General features: G+C 41.3%; 1 protein-coding gene across 1 annotated transcript in view; it reads left to right on the forward strand.

Moving 5' to 3' along the window:
- Window positions 1–24,040, forward strand: part of pde3b (phosphodiesterase 3B) — a 34,495-nt gene that overhangs the window by 7,879 nt on the left and 2,576 nt on the right. Inside the window, exons 2-12 of the mRNA XM_058629638.1 lie at window positions 16,573–16,623; window positions 18,442–18,690; window positions 19,171–19,325; window positions 20,031–20,131; window positions 20,229–20,475; window positions 20,627–20,712; window positions 21,822–21,985; window positions 22,074–22,208; window positions 22,441–22,552; window positions 22,663–22,776; window positions 23,828–24,027. Coding sequence (XP_058485621.1) covers window positions 16,573–16,623; window positions 18,442–18,690; window positions 19,171–19,325; window positions 20,031–20,131; window positions 20,229–20,475; window positions 20,627–20,712; window positions 21,822–21,985; window positions 22,074–22,208; window positions 22,441–22,552; window positions 22,663–22,776; window positions 23,828–24,027 — 1,614 coding nt within the window. The remainder of the gene's footprint in view (window positions 1–16,572; window positions 16,624–18,441; window positions 18,691–19,170; window positions 19,326–20,030; window positions 20,132–20,228; window positions 20,476–20,626; window positions 20,713–21,821; window positions 21,986–22,073; window positions 22,209–22,440; window positions 22,553–22,662; window positions 22,777–23,827; window positions 24,028–24,040) is intronic.

Genomic DNA, 24,040 nt, shown 5'->3' on the forward strand with positions numbered 1-24,040 from the left:
ATAATTTTTCCATATCAAAAGTATTTATACAAGCATTTATTACACAAGTTGTTAACCCTGCCCCCCACCCCCCCACCCCCCAATCCAGGTTTGAATTCCTCTTTTCTGGTAAAATACCTAAATAAATAGCTCCGTGCAACTTTTGTGTTTGACGACTTAATCGCAGGATTATTATTCCTTTTTGAATTTAATTAAAACTGTTTGCAAATGACAAAATGTTCTGTTCTGTTTTCTATCAGGTGTTTTTTTTTTTTTTTTTTTCTATGTGGGAAAACGACGTTTTTAAAAGTGGGATTATTGCAATTTAGCTCTCGTCTGAAAGATTTACACCACGAAAAATGACCCAAGAGACGGTGCTGGCTGCGAAGAGGGCCCACTTTTTGTGTGGCAACGGCTCCACGGGGGCAGGCAGGGGGTAAATAATACACTTAACTACCCCCACCCGTCCAGACGAGAACAAGAGAACAAGAGAAGCAGGCTGCGGAGAGAGAGCGGTGGAAGGGAGAGCGGTGGAAGGGAGAGCGGTGCAAACGCAGAGCAGCTCTCAGCTGTCACGTTCGCTTGCTGTAAAGCCATGTGGAATGATATAACATTGACGTCACAACCCAGTGACGTACCAGAGGGTGATTGCAAAGAAGGTGCGGGGGGGGTGGGGGGAGAAAAAAAAAAATGCCTCATCTTATTAATCGCCCTGTGGACTAAAGTGTCTGCCTTGAGCAGTAATGAGAGAGGAAGAGATTGTCCAACGTCACACGGTGTGCGATAGAAAAGAAGGTGACGTATGCACATGCACCGTGGGATTGGACCTCAATCCGCTCGGCTTTCGCACGGAAATAATTACGAGCCGTTTAAATGTAGAGACGAGAAATAATAGGATAAATCCTGTCCTGGACGTTATGTGCCGTTTATAGGGTTTTTCATGTGGAGATGTGTGTGTTTTATATTTACTTATTCCATCTATGGTACAGTTTTTATTAAATTTAATTTATAATAAAACGTCAAACAATTGCATTTTTGAAGGATGATTAAATGAAACTGTGCTCAGGACTAACGATTATTTACTCGATTAAACGTTTGTTTCATAAAATATCAGAAAACCTTAAAACATGTTGGTCAAACCTGGAAATGATGATGTTGTCAATTGTCTTGTTTTGTCCACAAACCAAAATAATTCACTTTTTATGATTTCTTTGTTATCCAGAGCAAAGAAATGAAGAAAATATTCCTATTTAAGAAGCTTAAATAAAGAAATCTTGTTCTAATCATGAAAAAAAGCTTCAAACCGATTCATCGATTATCAGAATAGTTGCCTATCACAATCTCGTGTCACATTGTTGCTTCTATTCCTCTCTTTCTATTATTAAATTAAAACAGTTTATGATTTAATTTCAACCCAAATTAGATTTATTTATTTTATACATATAAGTTTAGTCGGAATTATGCTTAAATGTAGTTTTTTTTCTTCCGTCCATGTTGAAGTAAATAAAAAAAAATAAAACTATAACTATAATAACAGCCATTTGAACTCCAAAGGTCATGTTTAGTGTAACGCGAGCCTGAGTGACGCGGCGAGGCCGTCGTGTCCTCATTCCGCCGTGTGGCGACCGCTCGTCCCTTCCGCAGGTTATCAGTAAACACTCGGTGAATGTCACGCCGAGGAGCCGAGTCAGCGTTTATGAGCGGTGCTTTGTTTCCCTCGACGTGTGCGTTTGATGGTCGCGTTATCGCGGGATGAAAGTGTGGCGCGTCGTGCTCATTGCGTCCAGATGGCCCTGCTGTGACGGCTACTGTTGAACTCTCGTCCCACTTCCCTCAAGTATCGCGGCTAGTTTTCGTAGCTGCTTTTCATTTTTCATTGGCAGCATCAGCAGCAGCAGCAGCAGCAGGACCAGCAGAAAGGGTTAAGTGGAGCGAGGTGCTGTGTGTTTGGCTGACTGCAGAGTGAAACAGGATGCAGCGACTGCATTGTCAGCCCGCTGGTGTGAGTGCAAACAGATGAGGAAATGCTGGAGCGGGTACTCCAAAACTGGGGTCGCCCTGGAAACGGTTTTGCGTCACGATCCCCAGCAATTAGCTTGCAGCTCTATAGTTTTCATGATAGGACGACCAGAGCTTAGCCCGATGACTCTGGTGTCTGAAGAGGCGCCATCAAAAGGGGACGCTTTTGTTTCCTCCTTCTTCTTCTTCTTCTTCTTCGTTCTGCATTATTAATATGTTTATGAAATGGTCCATGAATTACTTTTATCTTTAAGCTTTATTGTTAATATTACAATACTAAAACAAAGCGTGGACTCTGAATGTGTGTTGTTTATTTGTGCAGCTTGACCTCCTTTTTTAAAAAAATGTTTTCTCTAATTAGCCTCGGCGTCTCGGTGCTTTGACCCCGTTCTGCTGAGCTGACGAGACCCAGAATGTCGAGCTGGAGACGAGGATACCAGAACCTTTTTGCCGTTAAAGAAAAAAGAAAGAAAAGTTTGCACTAATTAGACGGTGTTTTTCTGCAGCTTCAGCTTCCCATACTTGGCCTGAAGAAATTTGGCAAATGTGAAGTAGCTTGATAAGATAAGTCATGAGCTGCTGACACTTTCTGCAACACAATCAAGGTCCTTTTTTTCTCTCTCAGTCTGAGGAAACGGCGTCGATTTTCCGCACAGCTCGTCACCGAGGGTTTTGATTACACCGCAGCCTTCCCGACAATGCAAACATTTCACATGGTTAAGCTTTTAAGTTCAGGATGAGGTTGTTGAACCTTGTATGTGTTTGTTCAGCCCAGTGACAGCAGGGTGAACGGAGGGAACGTGGTGAGGCTTAGGTTCAATTAGACTTAAACCCACCTCAACATTTCTTATAAGACGGGATTTCTTTTGTTTGTTTTTGCTCTTTTAATGTTGTGTATTATTATTATTATTCAGTGGTGGATATAGTTGGGTTTTTTAATGAATATATACCATAGTTTTCTAAAGGGACATATGTGGTGCTTTCAGATTTTTCATGATTTCTTTTTTGAATGAAAGCATTCTTTATTACTCACTTTCGTTCTTCTACTTTTCTCGTGTTCTCTGAATGTCTCTGTCTCTCTCTCTCTCTCTCTCTCTTGCCGTGCGCCTCCTTTTGAAAACGGTGTCAGCACTGCTGCTTTTACACCAAAAGGCTGTTGCTAAGTGACGGTTGACGTCAGCCGCAGCTACAGAGGAGGGCTTGTGTGTGTTTAGCAGCTGAGGGCAGATCCCACTGAAAAGGGCAAAACTGTGAAGCACTATTAGTCACTGCAATGAAAACCTGAACTTCAGCCGACGCGCTCGCCATTTCCAATAACCGCGCACAATTCATCGCGGACGACTTATTGTAAAAGTAAATCTGTCAGAGTGGAATGATGAGGTTCAGACAAAAGTGTTTTTGGAGAAACTGCACGCGGCCAATCCCCACCCCCTTTTCTTCACTTTTTCTTTAGTCTGTCGCTGTCTCCCTTTCTTTCTCACTTTAACCCCCTGTCTGCCCCTCCCCCAACACACACGCACATGCACACACACACACACTCAAATGCTAGACCCCCCCGCCCTCCTTCCCCTGCCCCTCCCATAATGTAAGATCTTGTAGATAGACTTTGTGTCTGACTTTCGAGCTTCAGTGTGGTATCTCCCTCATCTGGCCGTGGTTGCTCTTGATCTGCTCACCATTGTTCGGCGTAATCAATTCCCAGGAACCTGTATCATCCTCTCCCAGTCCCTCCTCACCCCTGTGCCCCCCCCGCCCCCCCCTGCGACTGCACTCAGAGTGGAAGAAACTTCCCCCGTGGACCTCTGTGAGCGGTTACATTGTCTGAAGAATGTGTCTGCGTCAAAGCTTCGCCACCAAAGCAACATCATTTGCTCGCGGCTCGCCTGACGACTCACGAGACCCCTCGCCACTCACGAGACCTTGTTTTTCTTACGGGAGGCGGTTAAAGAGCCACGGGACAGTCATTTGCACGGTTAAGACACAACAGGAGACGCGTGACGTCTGCTGCATGTGCGCTCAAGTTACTGTGGTCGATACAAGCTGCTGCCGGAGATAAAGCCGCCCCGGCAGAGGCCGGGGGTCTATGGGCAGAGATAGGTTCTTGCGGCGGTTGCGCGGCAGCTAAGTGACGGCAGAGTGAGTGAGCAGTGAGCACGGGGTTTAATAGCACGTGCCCCCCCCTCTGTGCTGAGCAGATACACTCTGAGCTGTGGTGGCCTGTCAGTGCTTCCTGAGAAAGATCTTAAAAGCATGTGCTCGTGAGAATTATGTACAAGAGGTGTTCAGGACGCGAGGTCCACAATCAGTGCAGTCGCTGAGGCCCCGTTTACACCTGGCGTTAACATCTGTCTGAGATTCTCTGTGATCAGATTGCAATTGGATAGCACCTGACCACAGGTGTAAATACACCTGAGGACGGCTTGTTATCCAGTCTGCCAAACCGCTTCAGGAGGCGGTTGGCGGCGCGCTGTGACCACTAGGGATGTCCCGATCCGATATTGATATTGGTCCGATATCAGCCAAGTATCAGATTATATCGGATAGGGCTGGGCAATATAGACCAAAACTGATATCGCAATATTTTGTGTTCGAATGGCGATATGCGATATTATAACGCTTATTATAACTTTACAAATGTAACGTTACAGAAAAACGTCAAAATGATGCTAAATGTTACAAATGTTGCAAAAAACACAATTGATATAAGTGTGTAAGTATATAACATGTTTACTTTTTAGTACAGTGGTAACAACAGAGTGTGTTGCATAAATGTTGCACGCTGTGCAAGAAAGATAGCGGGGATGCAAGGGCAAGAGAGAGGGGTGGGGCTATGACATCATTGCTTTTCCAAAGTTGTGTATTGGTTGCATTCACAAAAACGCAAAGGTGGCGTCTTAAGAGAGAGCTTTCGGGCTCCTAGAAGGCAGATTCCTCGTGGATAAAAAGCTGATCTGATACAAAATTGTTCTCGTGTGCACGGGCCCTTAGATTCAGGTCACACTCGTCACGTTCCGACTCCTTGGAAACCTGCTTTGTGTTTCTCTTTGTTCCGCTCACACTCAGTCTAGCATTCCGTTTTAGTTAAGAGTCACTTCTTTGCCGTGGTTTGCATTTCCTTGTATTCTTTGAGTGCAGATGCGGGCACCATGCAGGCTTCCTCGTACAAACCTCCAGGGTTAAATCACCTGCTCTGTTGTCGCATTTGACCAAAACAAGGCACCGACCAGACGAGTGAGTGTTGTGCTACACGGACCATAAACAGTCGGTGTGTACAGTGCGTGAGGAGGCAAAGTGGAGGTGTGGTCGGCGTCAACTGCCTGGGGTCCAATGCGGACGACAGCAAAAAAACAAAAAGTACTAATAATAATACTATATTTTATTTCTAGAGTGTTTTTAGATACTTCAATGGTTTAAAAATCACACGTTCTACAATGAATGTCTTCACTGTTCAGACCATATCACAGATTTTAAATCAAGAATTGGATCTATTTTTATTTATTTGAATTCTACTTATTTTTGTTGTTCCATAGAACACGGCAAATCAGTTGCCGGGTATAAAACTGTCATTTAAACACAAGTTTTAAGGTATAAACTAAAGCCGGACACCAATACTCAAATGTATCACAGTAGAAATAAATATTGACTCTAATCACAAAAATAGTAGACATATTTGACTATAAGGTAAATAAAATTACACTAAACTAAAAAACAATTAGTAACACTAGATAAGTAAATAAGATAAAAGAATAACAAGAAATTAAATAATGAATGTATGCGTGTATATATACACACTATAATAAGTAAATACAAAATAAAACAATATATACATACTGTATATAAAGATTTATATACACATATACTTAAAAATTAAATCATTAAAAATACCTGTTATAATCAAACATTATTTATTTAATTTATTTAATCTATAAACATTTAAAATTACACTTAAGTTGACTCATGATTAAATAATAAGATCTTCGTTAAAGTAAATGACAAAGTATAAAAAAGATTAAAATATACGTGAATAGGATACAAAAAAGAGATTTAGCCACATATATCAATAAAAGTTGAATACTTAAAGTGCTATATAAAGATACTTACCTTTTCTTAAATAAGAATATATAACTGTTTGTTTGTTTGTTTGTTTATATTGAACATTTAAAGTTGGCCACACCCTGGTATGAAACCTTTGAGGCGGGACTCTGGGGCTCCGGGTGCTCGGCTGTGCACGGCAGTAATGGTCAGGGTGTAGGCGTTGAGATTTATTTTTAAGCGTGGATCGTATAGAATGTTGTGAGTTACTGTTGCTACAAAAACTAACAGAAACACATGCTTAAAACAAATTAAGAAGAAAAAGGAATGATGCAGAATACATGTGACACTTTTCCAGCCCAGCAAATTTGCAATAACCATTATTTTTCTTTTGCCTCTCCTTAATGCAGCAGCCACAAGTGTTCAGAACAGTCATGTTACTGTTTATATATATATATATATATATATATATATATATATATATATACATATTTATATTTTTATATATATATGTATAATTATGCCCAATTTTAGGGCATTTATGACATTTTTTAATCTGTCTTCCAATGATGGCATCAAATAAATGACCTAACGCATATTTAATTTTCCATTTTTTGTCAATAGTGAAAATAATTTGAACTTCACATATGGACACGCCGTCAAAGAGAGACATTTAATGATCATACTTTAGAAGCAAATCACCTTTAATTACCATGAGAAAGCAAAGATTGATTCGACTAAATGAGACTTGGCCAAAACCTGGATTATGTGCAGAATTGAGGATGTGGTGGGGAAAGTGTTGTGGATGATGTGTGTGTGTGTGTGTGTGTGTGCGCGTGTGTTTGTGAGACCTCGCTGCATTGTATTTACATTTGGACTGGTGTCAGCTGGTTTCAGCCCTTAATCTGTTTGCACTTCAGCTCAGCGCAACATTACACAAACTTTGCACACAGGAGCAGGCCGGGATGACGTCTGCTTAATGTACGCTTCAGCCCATTGCAACATTTGTGTTCACACATGCGGTTCCTCCATGTAAAGGCTAGAAAAGTTCAGGGTGTGTGTGTGTGAAAGCAGCTTTTGTCTATCACAACTTCTTCTCAGATTTGACGTAAAAGTCACGGCATGTGCTGCTAGGAATCTAATAATGGAAACAAGTTGAGCTCGGACAGTTTGGAAGAACAATAGCCAGTAATCTCAGTCAATCATGTGACGTTTGACTTATGAATTGTAACTGTGGCCACTCAGGCCAATAAATAAGTTTATTTGTGTAGCACGGGGAAACTCAAAGTGCTTTACAAAGACATCAAATGTAAAAATTAGTCATAATAAGGGCAAGACCTCAACAAATTATGAGACATTAAAGTGTGATTTGCCAATAAAAGTTATCAATTCATTCATTATTTGTGAATTTAAGAGAAAGATGCAGAAAATAATAGTGTTTTCAGGCCTGATTTCAATGAGCTGACTTGTGAGGAGCAGAGGAACCATCCAAGATAAACCACCTGATGATGATGATGATCTTAGGACTGGATGTTTCATAGGGAACTAATAAGTCTAGGATGTAGTTTTGCCTCAAGACCATTTATTCTGAAATCCATCCTTTGACTCACAGGAAGCCAGTGTAGCAGTATAATAAAAAAAAAAATATTATCTATTGTCCTGTAAATGAGTTTGAACATAATTTCTACTTTTAGACAAAAGCATTTCTTGCCCTTTAATTTCTTCCTCCTGTTTTTTCAGTACTTTGCCGTCTTTCTTTTATAGTCTTGCCCTTTTTAAACTCTATTTACCTTATTGTATTTGTGCCCCGCAACAGCACTATCATGATGGAGATGTAAAGGTCCTCCAGCGCAATTGTATACTACACAAATCTTTGGTAGAGCTGGTACATGTAGGCCTCACCTTTGCTCTCCTTAGCTGTGTTTAGTAAACCTGCGTCTGGTTTGTGTGACTCTGACTCATCTGACAGTCGGCCAGTGTTCCAGTATTTATGCCAAGCGGCATCTGTCTCAGGTGATGCAGGCAGCGCCTGCCGAGCTCGGAGTTTATACTTGCAGATGTAAAACGCTGATCGGTGGTGGTTTCGGCATGAAGGTGTCGAAGCTTTCCTGACTCAAAACTCCAGGGTTTTTGTTTAAGTTTACCGTATTGTTTTTGTAACACAGTATATAACATGCTTATGTGCGTTTTCCAGGATCTCAGAACACTTCACTGGCCTCTCTTACATGTGCACAAAGCACCAGGGACTCCATAATCTGAAATTCAGACAGACGTCCTCACCCCTGTTCTAGACAGGGGATTATTTCACATGAAACATCAACTTGTTGCTCTTGAACGACACGTATTTTGGCCTCGCGTTGCCGTAAGTTTAAGTCCCTGTGTGACCTGCTTTAGCTCGTACTCTGTGCTGCAAACAAGCAGCAGGGCTTCTGTAGAAGTCTGCCCTCACGTCAGTTGCATACTCGTGGGTAATTGTACACTTTTCTGAGCTGTAGAGTTCCAAAATCAATTTATGGCGCTTTTCCATTGTACAGTTCTAGCTCGACTCGACTCGACTCGACTCCGTTTGGTATCAGGCGCGTTAGTTTTCCATTACTATAGTCCCTCCTCGATGTGGGCGGGGTCTGCCGCGATGTTGTTTTGAATGCAACACAAACGAGTGACGGGTAAATCAGTTGTTTTCGGTCTAACTGAATCGTTAGAATCAGTTCATTGAAAAAGATTTGTTCACTGAATCTCTTTATCTATAATGTTGTTAAGGTTTCTGCGTTACTGTGTACTATTGAATTGAATCGAATCGAATCAAATCGAATCGAATCAAATCGTTTAGTACTTCCTACATGACTGGAGTACAGACTAAATTACAGCTCCTCTGTTAAATATTGAGATTCTAGACATTTCCTTTGCTAAATGTTGAAGATTAACACACGTTTCTGGATTTTTAAGTCCCTTTAACTTGATCTACAGTTCAGCATTGTTCGGTTTGATTCTTTCGTCGGACGTCGCGCCAATGACTCTTCCAGTGACGACGCTCTCTGACCAATCGGTGACCTGCAGTCTGTTGACATCACATTTTAGTATCAGCTTAACTTGCTTGGAACCGAGTCGAGCCGAGCAGAGTGGTGCTAGAACTGTATAATGGGAAAGCGCCATCTGATGAACATTCATTTTGAACATGAATCTTTTTTTTACCTCTGGTTTGGTCTCCACCAGCTCCTGAAGTATAGTTATCCTGCACGTGTTAGACTCCATGTCTTCTATCTTTGTCTACAGACGTGTTAGGGTTAACGAGTACAGCCGGAGAGTCCTGAAGTGGTTGCGTTTAAGCTCGTCTGTATCCAAATATTTCTCGACTTTCTTTGTTTTTATTCATCAAAATGACGGAGCACCAGCTCATCATCACCAGACACTGACTCCACCAGCTCCTGTTAAGCAGGTTATTTTTCCTCCAGCTCCTTGTAATTTATTCACTTATTCACTCCCAAATTATTTGCAGTTTCGTGCTGTTTGTTGGAAGTAATTATGCAGCTGCAAAGGCAAAATGACAAAAATGTACATATACATCTACAAATAAAGTTTCTGCAGGCTATCACAAATGTGTGAAGTACACAGTGGTGGAGCGCCATATGATACTGACCTTTACCTCTTATCAGGAGAGTAGGAAATAAGGCAGGACAGGCCGTAGCAGGCCCTTTTGTTGCTGTGTTTTCACAGTAAAACCAAAACTATTTAAGCGTGTCCTCAAATAACTTTGTCAACAACTACACAGACACAAGCCAACCTCGCATTGATTATGAATGTTAATATGAAAAGTGTGCTTTGAACTCTTTGTACGTTTTTCAGCAGCTGTGTTCAGCCGTCATCGGTCATTGGCTTGCAAATGATTTACTTGACACACGATTTGTGTTGTGGTCTCTCCTCTCACTCCTCTTTGTGTCTGTCTCTCTCGCTCTACTTCCCCGTGAACTCCACCTCCTCCTCCTCCTCCTCCTCTGATGGATGGCGTTTGTGTTCACATGCTTGTTATTGGCCAGAGTTCCAGGGCCCAGGCGTTAGGTTGTGTTTATGAGAGGAGCCTGCGCTGATTCCATGATAAAACCAGATGTTCCCTTACATGGCTTTGAGCCTCCCTCGTCGCGCTCTCATGTCCATATCAGGCCGAACCTTCCTGTTGTACTCACATGGACAGACCTCCAGACTATAGCTCGCTCTCAGGGCTCCACGCACGGTGGTCAAAAAAAAACCAAAGAAGAAGGGTCTGCGCGTGACGCGAGGGACATACATCACGTCACGTTTGCGCTTTGATGGAGAGAAACCGTCGGAGTTACACAACGCAGGCAGGAAACTTGACGTAACGTCTCTTAAAATAGAAGCGTGGTCACAGATCGGTTAATAAACAATTCAAAAGAGGGAGAAGAGAGTACGACAGCTGGAGTTTATTAAGATTACAGTTGGAGCACAGTTTGTTTTTCCTTTTAATTCTTTTAAATAAATACTAATTATTATTATAAGTGTAGCTTATTGTTGAGATAAAGGCGTTTCCACCAATCTTATTGATCCCAACCTTATTTGAGTGTCCAAAAATGACTCTACCTGTATTTTTCTATGAGATTCAGTAAGAAAGAACAAGGTTTCAGCGTCAATTTCCATTTTGATTATTCTACTTTTTAATTGGCTCGTTAAAACCCAACACTGGACTGGTATCAGATGGAACGACAGCTGTGAGAACATGAAATCATCATCATCATCATCATCATACCTGAGGCGTCTCAGTGTCAATAATCCTTTTGATAATTACTGGTGTTCACACACTCGACTAATAAACCTTTGTCAGCAGAAAGGACTTTGAGAAGCACTATTCAAACTATATTTACACTTGGGCTGTGCGGCACCGCACTCTAAAGGTCACGCAGGCTGGTATTCTTAGCAGTTTCCTGTGATAAGACAAGCAGGCATCGTTTTGTAAATAAAAGTCTATTAAATTATGAAATATAAAGACATGTGACAAGTTTTAAAACCTGGTAACATTTGGTTTTTGCACATCAAGTGTTTTCTGTCAAAGTTTTGTTTTTTTTCTTCTTCTTTTTTTGTGTGTGAAATAAACTTTGGTCAGTTCTTCTCCAAAATACCCTCAATGTACTGTGACGCGACTTTATTTCACACACTAAATTAGCCCGGGGTGTCTTCCCGTTGAGCGCCGATGGCTTCTATAAATACCGATGAGGGTTTCCACTGCAGCGCTCTTGGATGCTGATCTCGACGTTGCTGATTATGAGTTGTGATAAGGACCTGGAAAATGTACAAGACAGTAATTGACCCTCTTTTCAGGACCCGAGGCAACCTCACCATGCCTGAAACTCTGCCAATATTGACACGCACTTAATTGTATTTATTGTTATTGTTCAATTCTTTTTCCATTTTTTTTTTAGGTTGCTTTGCAGTGTAGGCAGTAGCAACCCTTTTTTCCACTGAAGGGACACATGTTTGTGCCGCTACTAGAGATGTGTGGTTGGCGGTTACACAACAACATCACTTTTTATTTACGTTATGCTAAAAAGGTACATTATCATTGAGTTATCGCTCGGTAATGTAAAACTTGTGTTGCGTACCGCTACTTTAGCGACAGTACTAGTAGACCACACTGGATTTCTCTTTTGTGAAGGTTGTACCGTCTTAAAAATACTCGAGTTAGATGCTGGAGTGCTGCTGAACAACAGCAGTCCAGTGAAGTGGTAGATGAGTGTGAAAGAGAGGGATGACATTTTGCACGGTCTCCTTTCCCCAGTCGAAGAATTTTCCATGGTCCTGTCAGGTTGCCCCGACGACAACCGGCGACAGCCACAGACGGACCGGGCCATCTGGGTCTTCAGTTGTGGCGATTGTCTGGCGGCTGAGACGTGGAGGAGGCACGCTGTCTTCATACTCTGATCATCTGCCCGAGTTCACTCCACACTTTGTACCTTTAAAGATCGCGTTCGCTCAGTTCCACTAAAGCTGTTATAGCCCCGACTGAAGTTGCACCAAATTGAGTTTCTCAGAGTCAGTCTAACGCGGCCGGATGATGCGGGTTTGGAGTAGAATTACTATTTGTTCAGTCTGACTCAAGCTGGCCTGGATGCTCTCTGCTCGTACTCCAACAGTCCCCGCCCCCCTTTTTCTTTGACCCAGAAAGAAAACAAGAAGACGGTAGACAGGAAAAGGAAGACAACAGCAAGGGGGGGGGGGGGGGGGGGGGGAGAAGAAGAAGAAGAAGAAGAAGAAGAAAAAAAAGACATATTTCACACTATTTATTTATTTTGGGTCTGATAAGGAGACTGGATTTATGTTCTGTCAGCTTAAAGAATGAAGTATTTTTAAGTTAAGAAGGAAACGTACAGTGTTTTTATTTAAAAATCCTCCATTTATTAACGGTTTATCAGTCGCTGATGTGTGGCCACTGTGTGTATTCTCAATTTTAAGAGCACATGAGTCCTGAGGAACATGAGGAACATGAAGCGTGACTCTTATTTGCTCTCTCTCTCTCTCTTATACCTTTATTAGGGTTTAATGAGAGCTTTTTATTTTATATCCGTTTGTGTATTAACGGTCATTTATGCTGCGTGGAGGTTAACATAGCAGTGGTATCGTAACAGCCACAGTACGGTGCTGTAGTAAATGACTATTTCCATGTTAGACACTGTTTGTTGACTTACAAATAAACTCAACATCCCCACACTGTTGACCTCTAACGCTGTCACCACCCTTTTTTTCATGTTCTGGTTATGGAGTAAATGTTATTTCACTGTTTTCTTTCGTGTTATTTAGTCAGATTAACTAAAGATTAGGGCTGCAACTCATGATTATTTTCCATAATCGATTCATTTGTTGATTATTTCAATTAGTTAGAGTAGATATATATATATATATATATATATATATATATATATATGTGTGTGTGTGTATATATATATATATTCATATATACATATATGTGTATATATACACATATATGTGTATATATGTATGTATATATGTGTATATATATATACATATATATGTATGTATATATATATGCATATGTATATATGCATATATATATATATATATGCATATGTATATACACATATATATATGTGTATATACATATGCATATATATATATATATATATATATATATATATGCATATGTATATACATATACATATATATGTAGAAAACGAACTTGGCTGAGCCTTGTGTTACAAGCCCTGCCACATCCCAGCAGCTCTACTATGCTCAGCCAATAGGAACCCTTACTTCCCCACACACACACACACACACACACTCTGCAGACCTCCCATGTGCTCAGCTTTTTCCTGAATGAGGCTTTTAAAAGAATCAGGCCAGCCTGTTCTTTCTTTTCCTCTCTCCATATCATCTTTACTTCCCGTGCGTGTTTCGACAGCCAGAGCCCATTCATTATCATCATGTGCTCGCGCGCACACACACACACACACACCCAGCGTCAGCAGTGTGTGTGTGTGTGTGTGTGTGTCGTTGCAGACTGACGTCAGCAGTGGCCTGCTCCTCTCCATGCAGATGCACTGGCTGCCTGCTATTGATACCTCTTTCCTCTGCCCCCGCACTCTTATTAACGTCTTTTCATCAGTCGCAGCACCCCTCGCACCGCCGTGTTAGAGTCCAGCTAATATGACACGCAGGTGTGACTAACCGGCCGTCTAATAGATTGCACAGGTTTATTGGCTCCTGTGAGGAAATATTTATGACGTGTGTCTCCCGCTGAATATGAGTGCGTGTGTGAAGAGTTATTTCGACGCGTACAGTATTATTGTTTATTTGTGGTGCAATTATTTCCCATATGGAAATGCCTCCACCGTAAATCGACACGTATGGGTTCGCACACAGTGTGACATTGAGTGTCACTTACACAGGATGTTCAGGACAATTATACACGTTTAATTAATAAGATTGAAATATAGGCTGCATCTGCTGATTATTTTCATAATTGAATGTAAGAAAGTCACCGTTTGGTCCATAAAAATGTTGAAAAATGTAGTTCTCAACTGAAGAGGATTCAGTTCTGATGATTTCTTTGTTAAAGAAAGCAGACAATATTCTCATTTAAGAACCTGAAAAATCACACAAACTGGTTTTAATTCTTTAAAAAAAATACTCCACTTGATTAATGGATTAACATACGGTATTTCCAAATTCTTAGTTGTAAATATCAGGTTGTGCTGTTGATAAACAATGTTATATATTATGTACAGCTCCAAACATCTCCTGACAAGTCAGACGACTTCCTCTCCTTTTTATAAATGTAGTTCTAGTATTAAAAGTTGACTCATTGTAGATTTTTGAAGCATAAAAACTCCCACAGCCCCAAAAACAGTCACTCAGTGTCGCGGTATTCCAAGAAAATCTGCAGCAACAACAATCCTGACAATAATATAAAGACACAACTCGGAAAACAATGTGTTCAGTTATTGCAATGATGAAAAACATGTGTATTTCCATACTTCTCCAGTCATGACAACCTCAGTATATGTGTTTGTCCACAACGTCTCCGTATGTTTCCGTTTTTAGGACAACAGGCTTATCCTGGGAGTAAATACTGTGTTTTTAAAGAAAAACAAAGTCAGTAAAATGAGTACAATGTAGAAACACTTCAAAGTCAAAGTCTCCAATTCAAAATTTTGAACAGCTCAGTAAAAGTATGTTGGATTATTATTGGATTATTAGATTATTAAGGAGGCCAGTACACAATACTGTCTCTCCTCACTGTACCGGGAGGTGAGACCGTCTATCACATGTTCCGCAGAGTGCTTCGTGTGTATCCGTGTGTGCACAGGTGTCTTCAGTGTCAACTGCTGAGTTGTGTATTTGTGTATGTGTCCGCCCTCATGTCGTGTTTTCATAACAGCCCGGAGGAAAATGTCGCCTCCCGCTCATTTAAAGATTTGACTCTGGTCACATGCGGAGGGGCCCTCACCACCAGAGGGAGAGAGGAGTCCACGTTGTCTGCACATTGTGTGCCAATGATGGGACGTAAGGAGAAGAGCATACTGTGAGGGCGAGGTGGTGACAGCATGTACACATGCGACGCCGTATCGTGTGACATGCTGTAGACATTTGAGCGCGCGTCACTGGGGTGTGTGTGCTGCGTATGTGATCACGGGGGTCAGTTAGAAAATGGAACTGGCAACAAAACACGATCCTTGGAGTCAAATGAAGGCCACGCTCACGTTGTATGTGGCCGTATCGCTGTGTCTTTTATCGTTACCTCTGTCCCTCGCCGTCTGTCTCAGCCCCTCTGCGTGCGTCTCCGTAAACAAGCAGAAGGCCAACAACTCTGTCCTCCAGCCGTCTCCCGCCATCCTGTTGCCATGGTGTGCGGAGCATTGTTTGCTGGCCTCTATGTCGGGTTGCCATGGCACGGCCTATTTGCCATATTAAATGTTTGGCAGCATTGTACAGATGCTGATGACAAACACCCAACATCCCACTTTGATCAATGAAACGGTTACTGATTAGAGGAGATGGGATGGCGCCGCTGATCTATTTAACAGCCTTAGATATAGATTCCGTGCACTGTTTGTTTCACATGCACAGACAGGGCTGTGAGACAGGTGCTGTATGTGTTACAGATGGAAGAGAAGCATAAAAAAAAACCTTTAAATTTGGTATTATTATTATTATTATTTTAAAATGTGTGATATTGTGTGCTTTGCATTATTTGGCTGCGATGGAAATAAAAGGTGTTTACAGGTTTGGTTGAGGCTTCTGTGTCTCTCCCCCTTGTGGTGAGGGGAGGGACTGCACGGTGGCCTTGATGTGTTTACTCTTGATTTTACTTGGGAAAGCAAACTGCTGCATTTCCTGTGTTGGGCTCAGAAATATTGCGAAACGTGTGTCGTTACTGTCAAAACTCCTATCTTTGATTGCAGTCGACTCAGTTTAAATGAAAGACGGGTGTTAAAAACACTAAAAGGTGCAGAAAGCGACTCGGTTGTTATCTTAACTAATTGACTCATTGTTGTTTTTTTTTTTTTGTGAACACAGAAGCTCGGGTTATTTCAGGTCCGGCGACGGAGTGTTGCACAATCTGCCCCAACTGTGACTGCAGCACACACTACTGTGTGAGAGCCGTTTGGTTACCAACAGATAGCATGAAAATGCAGCCAATTGACGTAGTTGCAGCCAGATAAGATCTCACTGCTCCATTGTCGACACACCACGGTGGTTTCAGTGGTTTTCCTTTTTTTTCTCTCTCTTTTTCCTCTTCTGCTTTCAAAGGCCTCATTCTGCTGTTGCAAAAAAAAAAAAAAAAAAAACTTGCATTGTGCATTTGCATACCTGTAGTAGAAAGTGCTTCTTGTGGTGCAAGAGATCCTAAATGTAAACTGTGTGTCGCTCTCTCTCTGACCTGCCAGTGCCATTTACGGAGAAGCCACGAGGATAATGTGGCTAAATGTGGAGCGTATGTTTAAGCTTGTGCACGTGAATACACTTCATATTCTCTGTGGCTCACAGTGTGATTGTGTCTCTCTCGTGTTTTCTCAGATGATCCTGTGGGACTGGGATCTGAAACACTGGTACAAACCGCAGTATCAGGTCAGTACTGTTTTGAAATCTCATGTTTTAATGGCGCACACACGTGTGGAAGGTTGTCCATAAATCACCTGTAGGACAATTCAGTTCACTTCCTGATACACTCTGTCTAAAATACACAACACACAATGACCTTAGAATTGTTGTCATGCCACATGTTTTTATCTTACTCAGGCATTCTTGGTTTTGTTTGAACTATTCGTGTCTGTCAAAGAGTTCAGTATAGACGGGCTGAAAGTCATTATTTAACCCAGTGAAACACCTATTTATCCTTCAAATATTAGCACAGCACCACATATATCATATGAACTCTAGATACACTGTATTTTCCTCCCTCCCCCCCCCCCCCCCTCCCCCGTCAAAAAAAAAGAAAGAGAAAAGCTGTAGCTGTTGTTAATGTTTCAGTTGTGTAAGAGAGAGGTCCGGTGAATAGGAGAGACAACAGGAGAGGAATGAGGTGGGAGGGGAAGTTAGAAAGAGTCAGTCATGAGAAAATGTGATTCCTCGAAGAAACACAACAACAGAGGAACAAATGGTGGGCCTTCACCAGTGTTGTGATGTTAGTGTTCCTATGACATCATTATTCCAGACACTGTATTAGCTTTGACACAGATTAGCTGGAGCTCGAGGCCATGAAACAACAATCAGTACGTTTAAATGTATTTTAAAAGTCCAGTTTTAGTCAGACTAAGACAATCAATTTGTTTTCGTAATGTCATGTAAATGCAAGTCTGACTAAAATGCTAGTGCTAGTCTTAGTCGGACTAACATACCTGGATCATGTGATTCGTAGTGCTATTACTCCTGCATGTACTCTATGCGCTTAGTCAGACTAAGACAATAATTCGGTTTTCTTAATGTCATGTAAACACTTAAGTCTGACTAAAATCGAGCTAGTCTTAGTCGGACTAACATACCTGGATCATGTGATCTGTAGTCTAATTACTCCTGCGTATGTACGCTTAGTCAGACTAGGACAATAATTCGGTTTTCTTAATGTCATGTAAACACTTAAGTCTGACTAAAATTGAGCTAGTCTTAGTCGGACTAACATACCTGGATCATATGATTTGTAGTCTGATTACTCCTGCATGAATATACTTAGTCAGACTAAGACAATAATTTGGTTTTCTTAATGTCATGTAACACTTAAGTCTGACTAAAATCGTGCTAGTCTTAGTCGGACTAACATACCTGGATCATGTGATTCGTAGTGCTATTACTCCTGCATGTACTCTATGCGCTTAGTCAGACTAAGACAATAATTTGGTTTTCTTAATGTCATGTAAACACTTAAGTCTGACTAAAATCGAGCTAGTCTTAGTCGGACTAACATACCTGGATCATGTGATCTGTAGTCTAATTACTCCTGCGTATGTACGCTTAGTCAGACTAGGACAATAATTCGATTTTTTTAATGTCATGTAAACACTTAAGTCTGACTGAAATCGAGCTAGTCTTAGTCAGACTAACATACCTGGATCATGTGATTTGTTGTCTGATTACTCCTGCATGAATATACTTAGTCAGACTAGGACAATAATTTGGTTTTCTTAATGTCATGTAAACACTTAAGTCTGATTAAAATCGAGCTAGTCTTAGTCGGACTAACATACCTGGATCATGTGATCTGTAGTCTGATTACTCCTGCATGAATATACTTAGTCAGACTAAGACAATAATTTGGTTTTCTTAATGTCATGTAAACACTTAAGTCTGACTAAAATGGAGCTAGTCTTAGTCGGACTAACATACCTGGATCAAGCTATCTGTTTTCAAATGAGAAGTAATGTGTGTGATATATACACGTGTGTACGTCAGGGTGCGGTGAGCGGCAACGGCGTGGATCTGTCGGTCATCAACGAGGCCAGGAACTTGGTGTCGGACCTGCTCATGGACTCGTCCCTGTCGCCGCACACCGTCTCGGCTCTGCGCAGCATCTCCAGCCTCATGGGCACGTTCTCCGGCTCGTGCCGCCCCCGGGTGAACCCCTTCACCCCCTTCCCGGGTTTCTACCCCTGCGATGAGGTGGAAGACTCTGTCGAGCGGAGCGACAGGAAGACCATTAAGGTGGGCGCGCCGGTGCTACGCAGTAATTCTAGGATTTCAGTGTACGTGACGTGTCACTGCTCTCCAGCCCAGCAGCACGTTCTCTCCAATCTCTAAAGCTAAATGATTGTATTGCATTTTCTAGGTCACCCTGTGGTACATTTAGGTAAATACTGAGTCAATTTAGGAGTTTTGACCACAGACACTAACACAGGTCTCAGTGGATTTGAATGGATGAGGCTGTGTTGAGATAATATGAAAATCAGCTGTCGTCACTGAATTATTACGGAAAAATCCCACTTTGTTTATAAAGCACATTTGAAAACAACAGCTGAAACAAAGTGCTGCACATCAGAGGTAAATAAAACAAATACAATGTAAAAACACAAGACCTATTAGACTAAGAACAATCAATAAAACAATAAAAAACATGCAATAAAACTGTATATTGTGTGTATAATGAGACGTTGTCTTTTTGTTGTTGTTGTTGTTGTGGATCAGGGTCTGAGCAGCAGAAACAGCCTCCCCACCCCTCAGCTGCGACGGAGTTCCACCTCCTCCTCCTGCGCCTCTGCGCTCTCCGCTCTTGACTCCACCTCTTCACGTTGGGAGCGCAGCAGTGGCAAGAGGCCCCACCCTGACCTCAACTTGACCAGGTACAGATGCAAACGCACCTAGTTTTCATGTATTAATATATATATGTGTATCGATTTAATATTGATATTAATTATTGGCTCCTCTTGCAGCATAACCTGGTTATTCTCCATTTATTTTCAGTGAAGCCAAGGCTATTTTCATCAAAATAAATGTGAATGACAATGAGCCAGAAAAGATTGTACTTTTAAGAATAGAACACTTATGTGTGTAAGAAATATTGTCCTACTTCTCTACCGATTCATCCTTAGATTAACTTCAACACGAACAGTTTGTCACTCCTGAAAAAGCTTAAATTTAGTTAATTATCACTCATTTAAACACTGATGGACTAAATTTCATCTCTTGACTTTCTCTGCCAGCATTAAACCAAACTCTTGCCCCTGTTATGAATGAAAATCAGGATGAATGGCATTAAGTGGATTATAAATAATAATAATAATGATGATGAATAATGAATTTATTTTGAAACTTAAACTAAAGTTTCACAGCTTTAAACAAACACTGTGGTGTAGTGTCACTGTTTCTCCACAGGATGGCAGTAGAAGCCTGGCTATGGTGCTGGTTGATGAGCTGAACATGGTTCATGCTCTTTTGTGTCATGACGGTGTGAGACGCTCGGATCGTGAACTAGAACATGTGAAAGAGGAAGAATAAAAGGGTTGAAGTTGAAAGTGATTAAGTGATGTGGCTGTGTTGTGCTCCAGCTCAGGTCTGTCCAATGGGCCCAGTGCAAACCTGCTAACCATTCCCAAGCAGAGATCGTCCTCTGTTACCCTCACATACCATGCAGGGCCTCGGAGAGCTGGTAAGACTCCACACTCGCCAAAGACGCCACAATTCCTTGATAATTTGACATTTAAAATGGTCTCCTTCTCCTTCTCCTTCTCCTCATCCCCGTCCAGGTACATCTCCGAGCCTGAGCCCGCTCACCTCACCAAGCCACAGCCCTCCCGCAGTGGGTCTGGGCTCCTCGTCCTCTTCGTCGTCCCTCGTCACGCGCTCGCCCGTGGAGTTCCCCGACACGGCGGACTTCCTGACGAAGCCGAGCGTCAACCTGAACCTGCACAAGCCGATGGGCTACACGTTCAGCTCGCCGGACTTTCAGCAGTCTTACCGCAGCTCCGCTCTCCCTCTCCCTCTCTGCACCAGGTAAGACCGCCGCTGTCTTATCCACTCTTAACAGTGAGTGGGTGGTTATTATTATTATAATAATAATAATAATAATAATAATAATACTAATAAAGTACGGTGTGTGTGTATAGTGTTTGGTTCTGACTGTGATTGTCTGCGTCCATTTCAGCTGTGGTCGTCAGATGCTCAAGGGGTTTTCAGGTGGTGATTCAGGGGAATCGGCATCAAGCAGTGAGGCTCAACGCAGGCGTTCAGGTACGTACAGTATTATACAGACATTATATAACATAAAGGAATAAAGGAATATGCTTGTAGCTGAAACACAAATAATATCTGTTTTCTGTCATGACATTGTATCGCTTCTTTTAGCATATAATCTTACACCGATGTGACAAATAAACATGTTGTGGATTAGCAGATAGAAATCAGTTGACATTTCAGTCCACTAGAGGGTGTTCACACTCACTTGAGCTGTTGTGTGAGTATATCGCAATACAGTGGTCCCTCGTTTATCGCGGGTTACGTTCTAAAAATAACCCGCGAAGTAGCCAGCTTTATTTTTTACAATTATTATATATGTTTTAAGGCTGTGAAACACTTTATACACTTTTCTCCGACAGACATTACCATTTTCTCACGTTTCTCACGAGTTTAAACACTCTCAAAGTTCAAACCTTCGTAGATTTTAAAACATAAAAGTATGATAGAATGAAACCAAAAATCAAAACTTGTTTTCAGGCTCAAACTGAAGAAATAAAAGAAATAAAAAATATAAACGTTTTCCTAGCTATTAGAAATGACAAATTTCATTTTAATGATCAACCTACGAGGACACATAAGAAATTATTAATAGTGACTCACGCGTATTTCACAGTTCCTCTGACGCCGCTCGGGTGCGGGTGTCAATGTGCGTTAGTACACTGTAAAAAAATGGGATTTGTAATAACAGTGAAAACATGTGTGACATAAAGGACAATCAATTTTAACTTCTGTTTTAAAGTGACGAAGTACCAAGCTGTTACTTTGTAAATAACGTGGTACATGTGTAATATTATATAACTACTTTATTGCCTCCGTTATAATCAAACTATAACGTAAGTAAGTACATTTTAATTTAGTTATCTAATCTTGTACCTGTTTACTACATACCAGCAATTCTAGTTTCAATAGATATGTAAATAATAATGTGATAATGCAACTGTTGCTCGATAAGTTGGGTACAAGTCTCTGTGTACTTCCTGTCAACAGAGCAACAGGAAGGATATGTTTTGGTCCAACAGTTGCAGAAGCAAATACGTGCGTCTTAACGGCACAATGACGTTCTGCAGGTTCTCTCCGTATAAACTGTGCTCGGTGTTTTGCAGGAGGCGAAGGGCTGGAGTTCGCCGGTGACTCCCTGATCAGGGAGGAGTGTCTGGAGGTGCACGCGTCTGGAGACGGGAGACCGGATGTTGCGGGGAACCAGGGACGGACTGAGGAGGAGAAGGAGAAGAACCCAAGCACAGACCAGCAGACTCAGGAATCAGAGGTGCGATCAGATATTCTCTTTGGCACAGCAGCGTCGCCGGCGTTCTAATCCGCTCTGTGTAACCTGTGCGTGTCGGGGTTGTCTCTAGGGCGAGAAGGAGTTCAGACTGGATCCTATGCTGGAGGACCAAGAGGCTCTCATGGAGAGAATGAACACGTGGAACTTCCAGATCTTTGACCTGGTGGACAAGACGGGAGGAAAGTCGGGGAGAATTCTCAGCTATGTCAGTATGACGCACGCAAACCGTCCATTCAAAAAAAAACCTAGAGGTAGAGGTGACGTGGAGTTATTATTTCCTCCAAGAGAGGCCTGTTTGAAATAAGCAGTGACATTATAACAAACAAAAGGTTCAGTGACTGGAACTGGACTCAGTTATTTTGGTGTTCTGTGCCGTAGATCACCCGCTGGTTTCCGAGTGTCGTTTTAAGCGGCGCTTGTCTTTCGTGTGTCCTCAGGTGACGTACACCCTTTTCCAGGACACGTGTCTGTTTGAAATCTTCAAGATCCCAGTGAGGGAGTTCATGTCGTACTTCCATGCTCTGGAAAATGGCTACAGAGACATTCCCTGTGAGTGATCGCTCTCCGCGCATCCTGTTCCCGCCGGACTGAGATACAGTTTTGCCACATGGTGATGAGAAATATGTGTGTGGTTGCATTAAATTTGAATTTGAACACAGATCATAACCGGGTCCATGCTACTGATGTGCTCCACGCTGTCTGGTACCTGACCACTCGACCAATCCCTGGGTTCCAGCAGATCCACAGTGAACACGTGACAGGAAGTGACACAGGTGAACAATTGGGCAGGATAACATATGGTTATTTCTAAAAGAAAAGAAAATAGTATCATTTGTTAAATCCTCTCAAAGCACACGCTGCATCGCTCGAGTGTTTGCCCACAGTCGCTGACGTCAGACACTGATTCTGCTGTGACCTTTTCCACAGGATGTGGTCTTAACTCTCACAGAACACAGATGTTTGTTTTTGTTTTTTTGTTTTTTAAATGCAGAGATTCCCAGGCTCATTTTCTGCCAATGATATTTCAGCTGCATTAGAAACGAGCCGAGGCTTAAACGCCGACGTCTCCCACCTGAGAGGGCAGAGAGAGACGGGCTGAAATTACACAGAAATGTACATTTATGTCCCTTCACTGTTGTTAGTTCACCAAGATAAACAGTAGGTGGCGCAAAATGTATTGATTTATTTATCACCACTGAAGAAGAAAAGATGACGAAACATGATGTAGACGATGTTGATACCTGAGTTTTCACTGCTGCTATTATATGTATATATATATATATATATATATATGTATATATATGTATATATTTATATATATATATATATATATGTATGTGTGTGTGTGTGTATATATGTATATATATTATATTTATACATAATAATATTAATATAATATATTATAGTAATCTAATGTAATGTAATATATAATAAAATTATTTTAATATATATTATATAAATATTAAAATATTTTAATTATATATAAATATATATAAATAAAATAATTTATTATTATTATTATTATATGTGTATGTATATTATATTAATTATATATATTTATTATATTTATATATAATAATATTAATATAATATATTATAGTAATGTAATATATATAATAACATATTTTTATTTTAATTATGTATAAAAATATATGTATATACATATATATATGTACTGTATGTAATTGTAGTCATTTTTCATTATTTATTTACAGCGTCGTGTATTCAATACCTATTGTATTTATATAGTATCATTTGTGTTTATGTGTCTGTCAAACTATCACTGGATGCCTCATGTTCTTCTCACTTGTCGTCCTGTCCCAGATTCAGACAGTGGGATCTCTCCAGGCAGGATATCCTACGCCTCGTCCAAGAGCCTCTCCATTTCAGACGACAGCTACGGCTGCCTGGCGTGGAACATCCCCGCCCTGGAGCTCATGGCCCTCTATGTAGCAGCTGCAATGCACGACTACGACCATCCCGGTCGCACAAACGCCTTTCTCGTAGCCACTAATGCACCTCAGGTAACGCGCCTAC

The sequence above is a fragment of the Solea solea genome, chromosome 5 (assembly GCF_958295425.1).
Source record: "Solea solea chromosome 5, fSolSol10.1, whole genome shotgun sequence".
In the NCBI taxonomy this organism is placed as follows: domain Eukaryota; kingdom Metazoa; phylum Chordata; class Actinopteri; order Pleuronectiformes; family Soleidae; genus Solea; species Solea solea.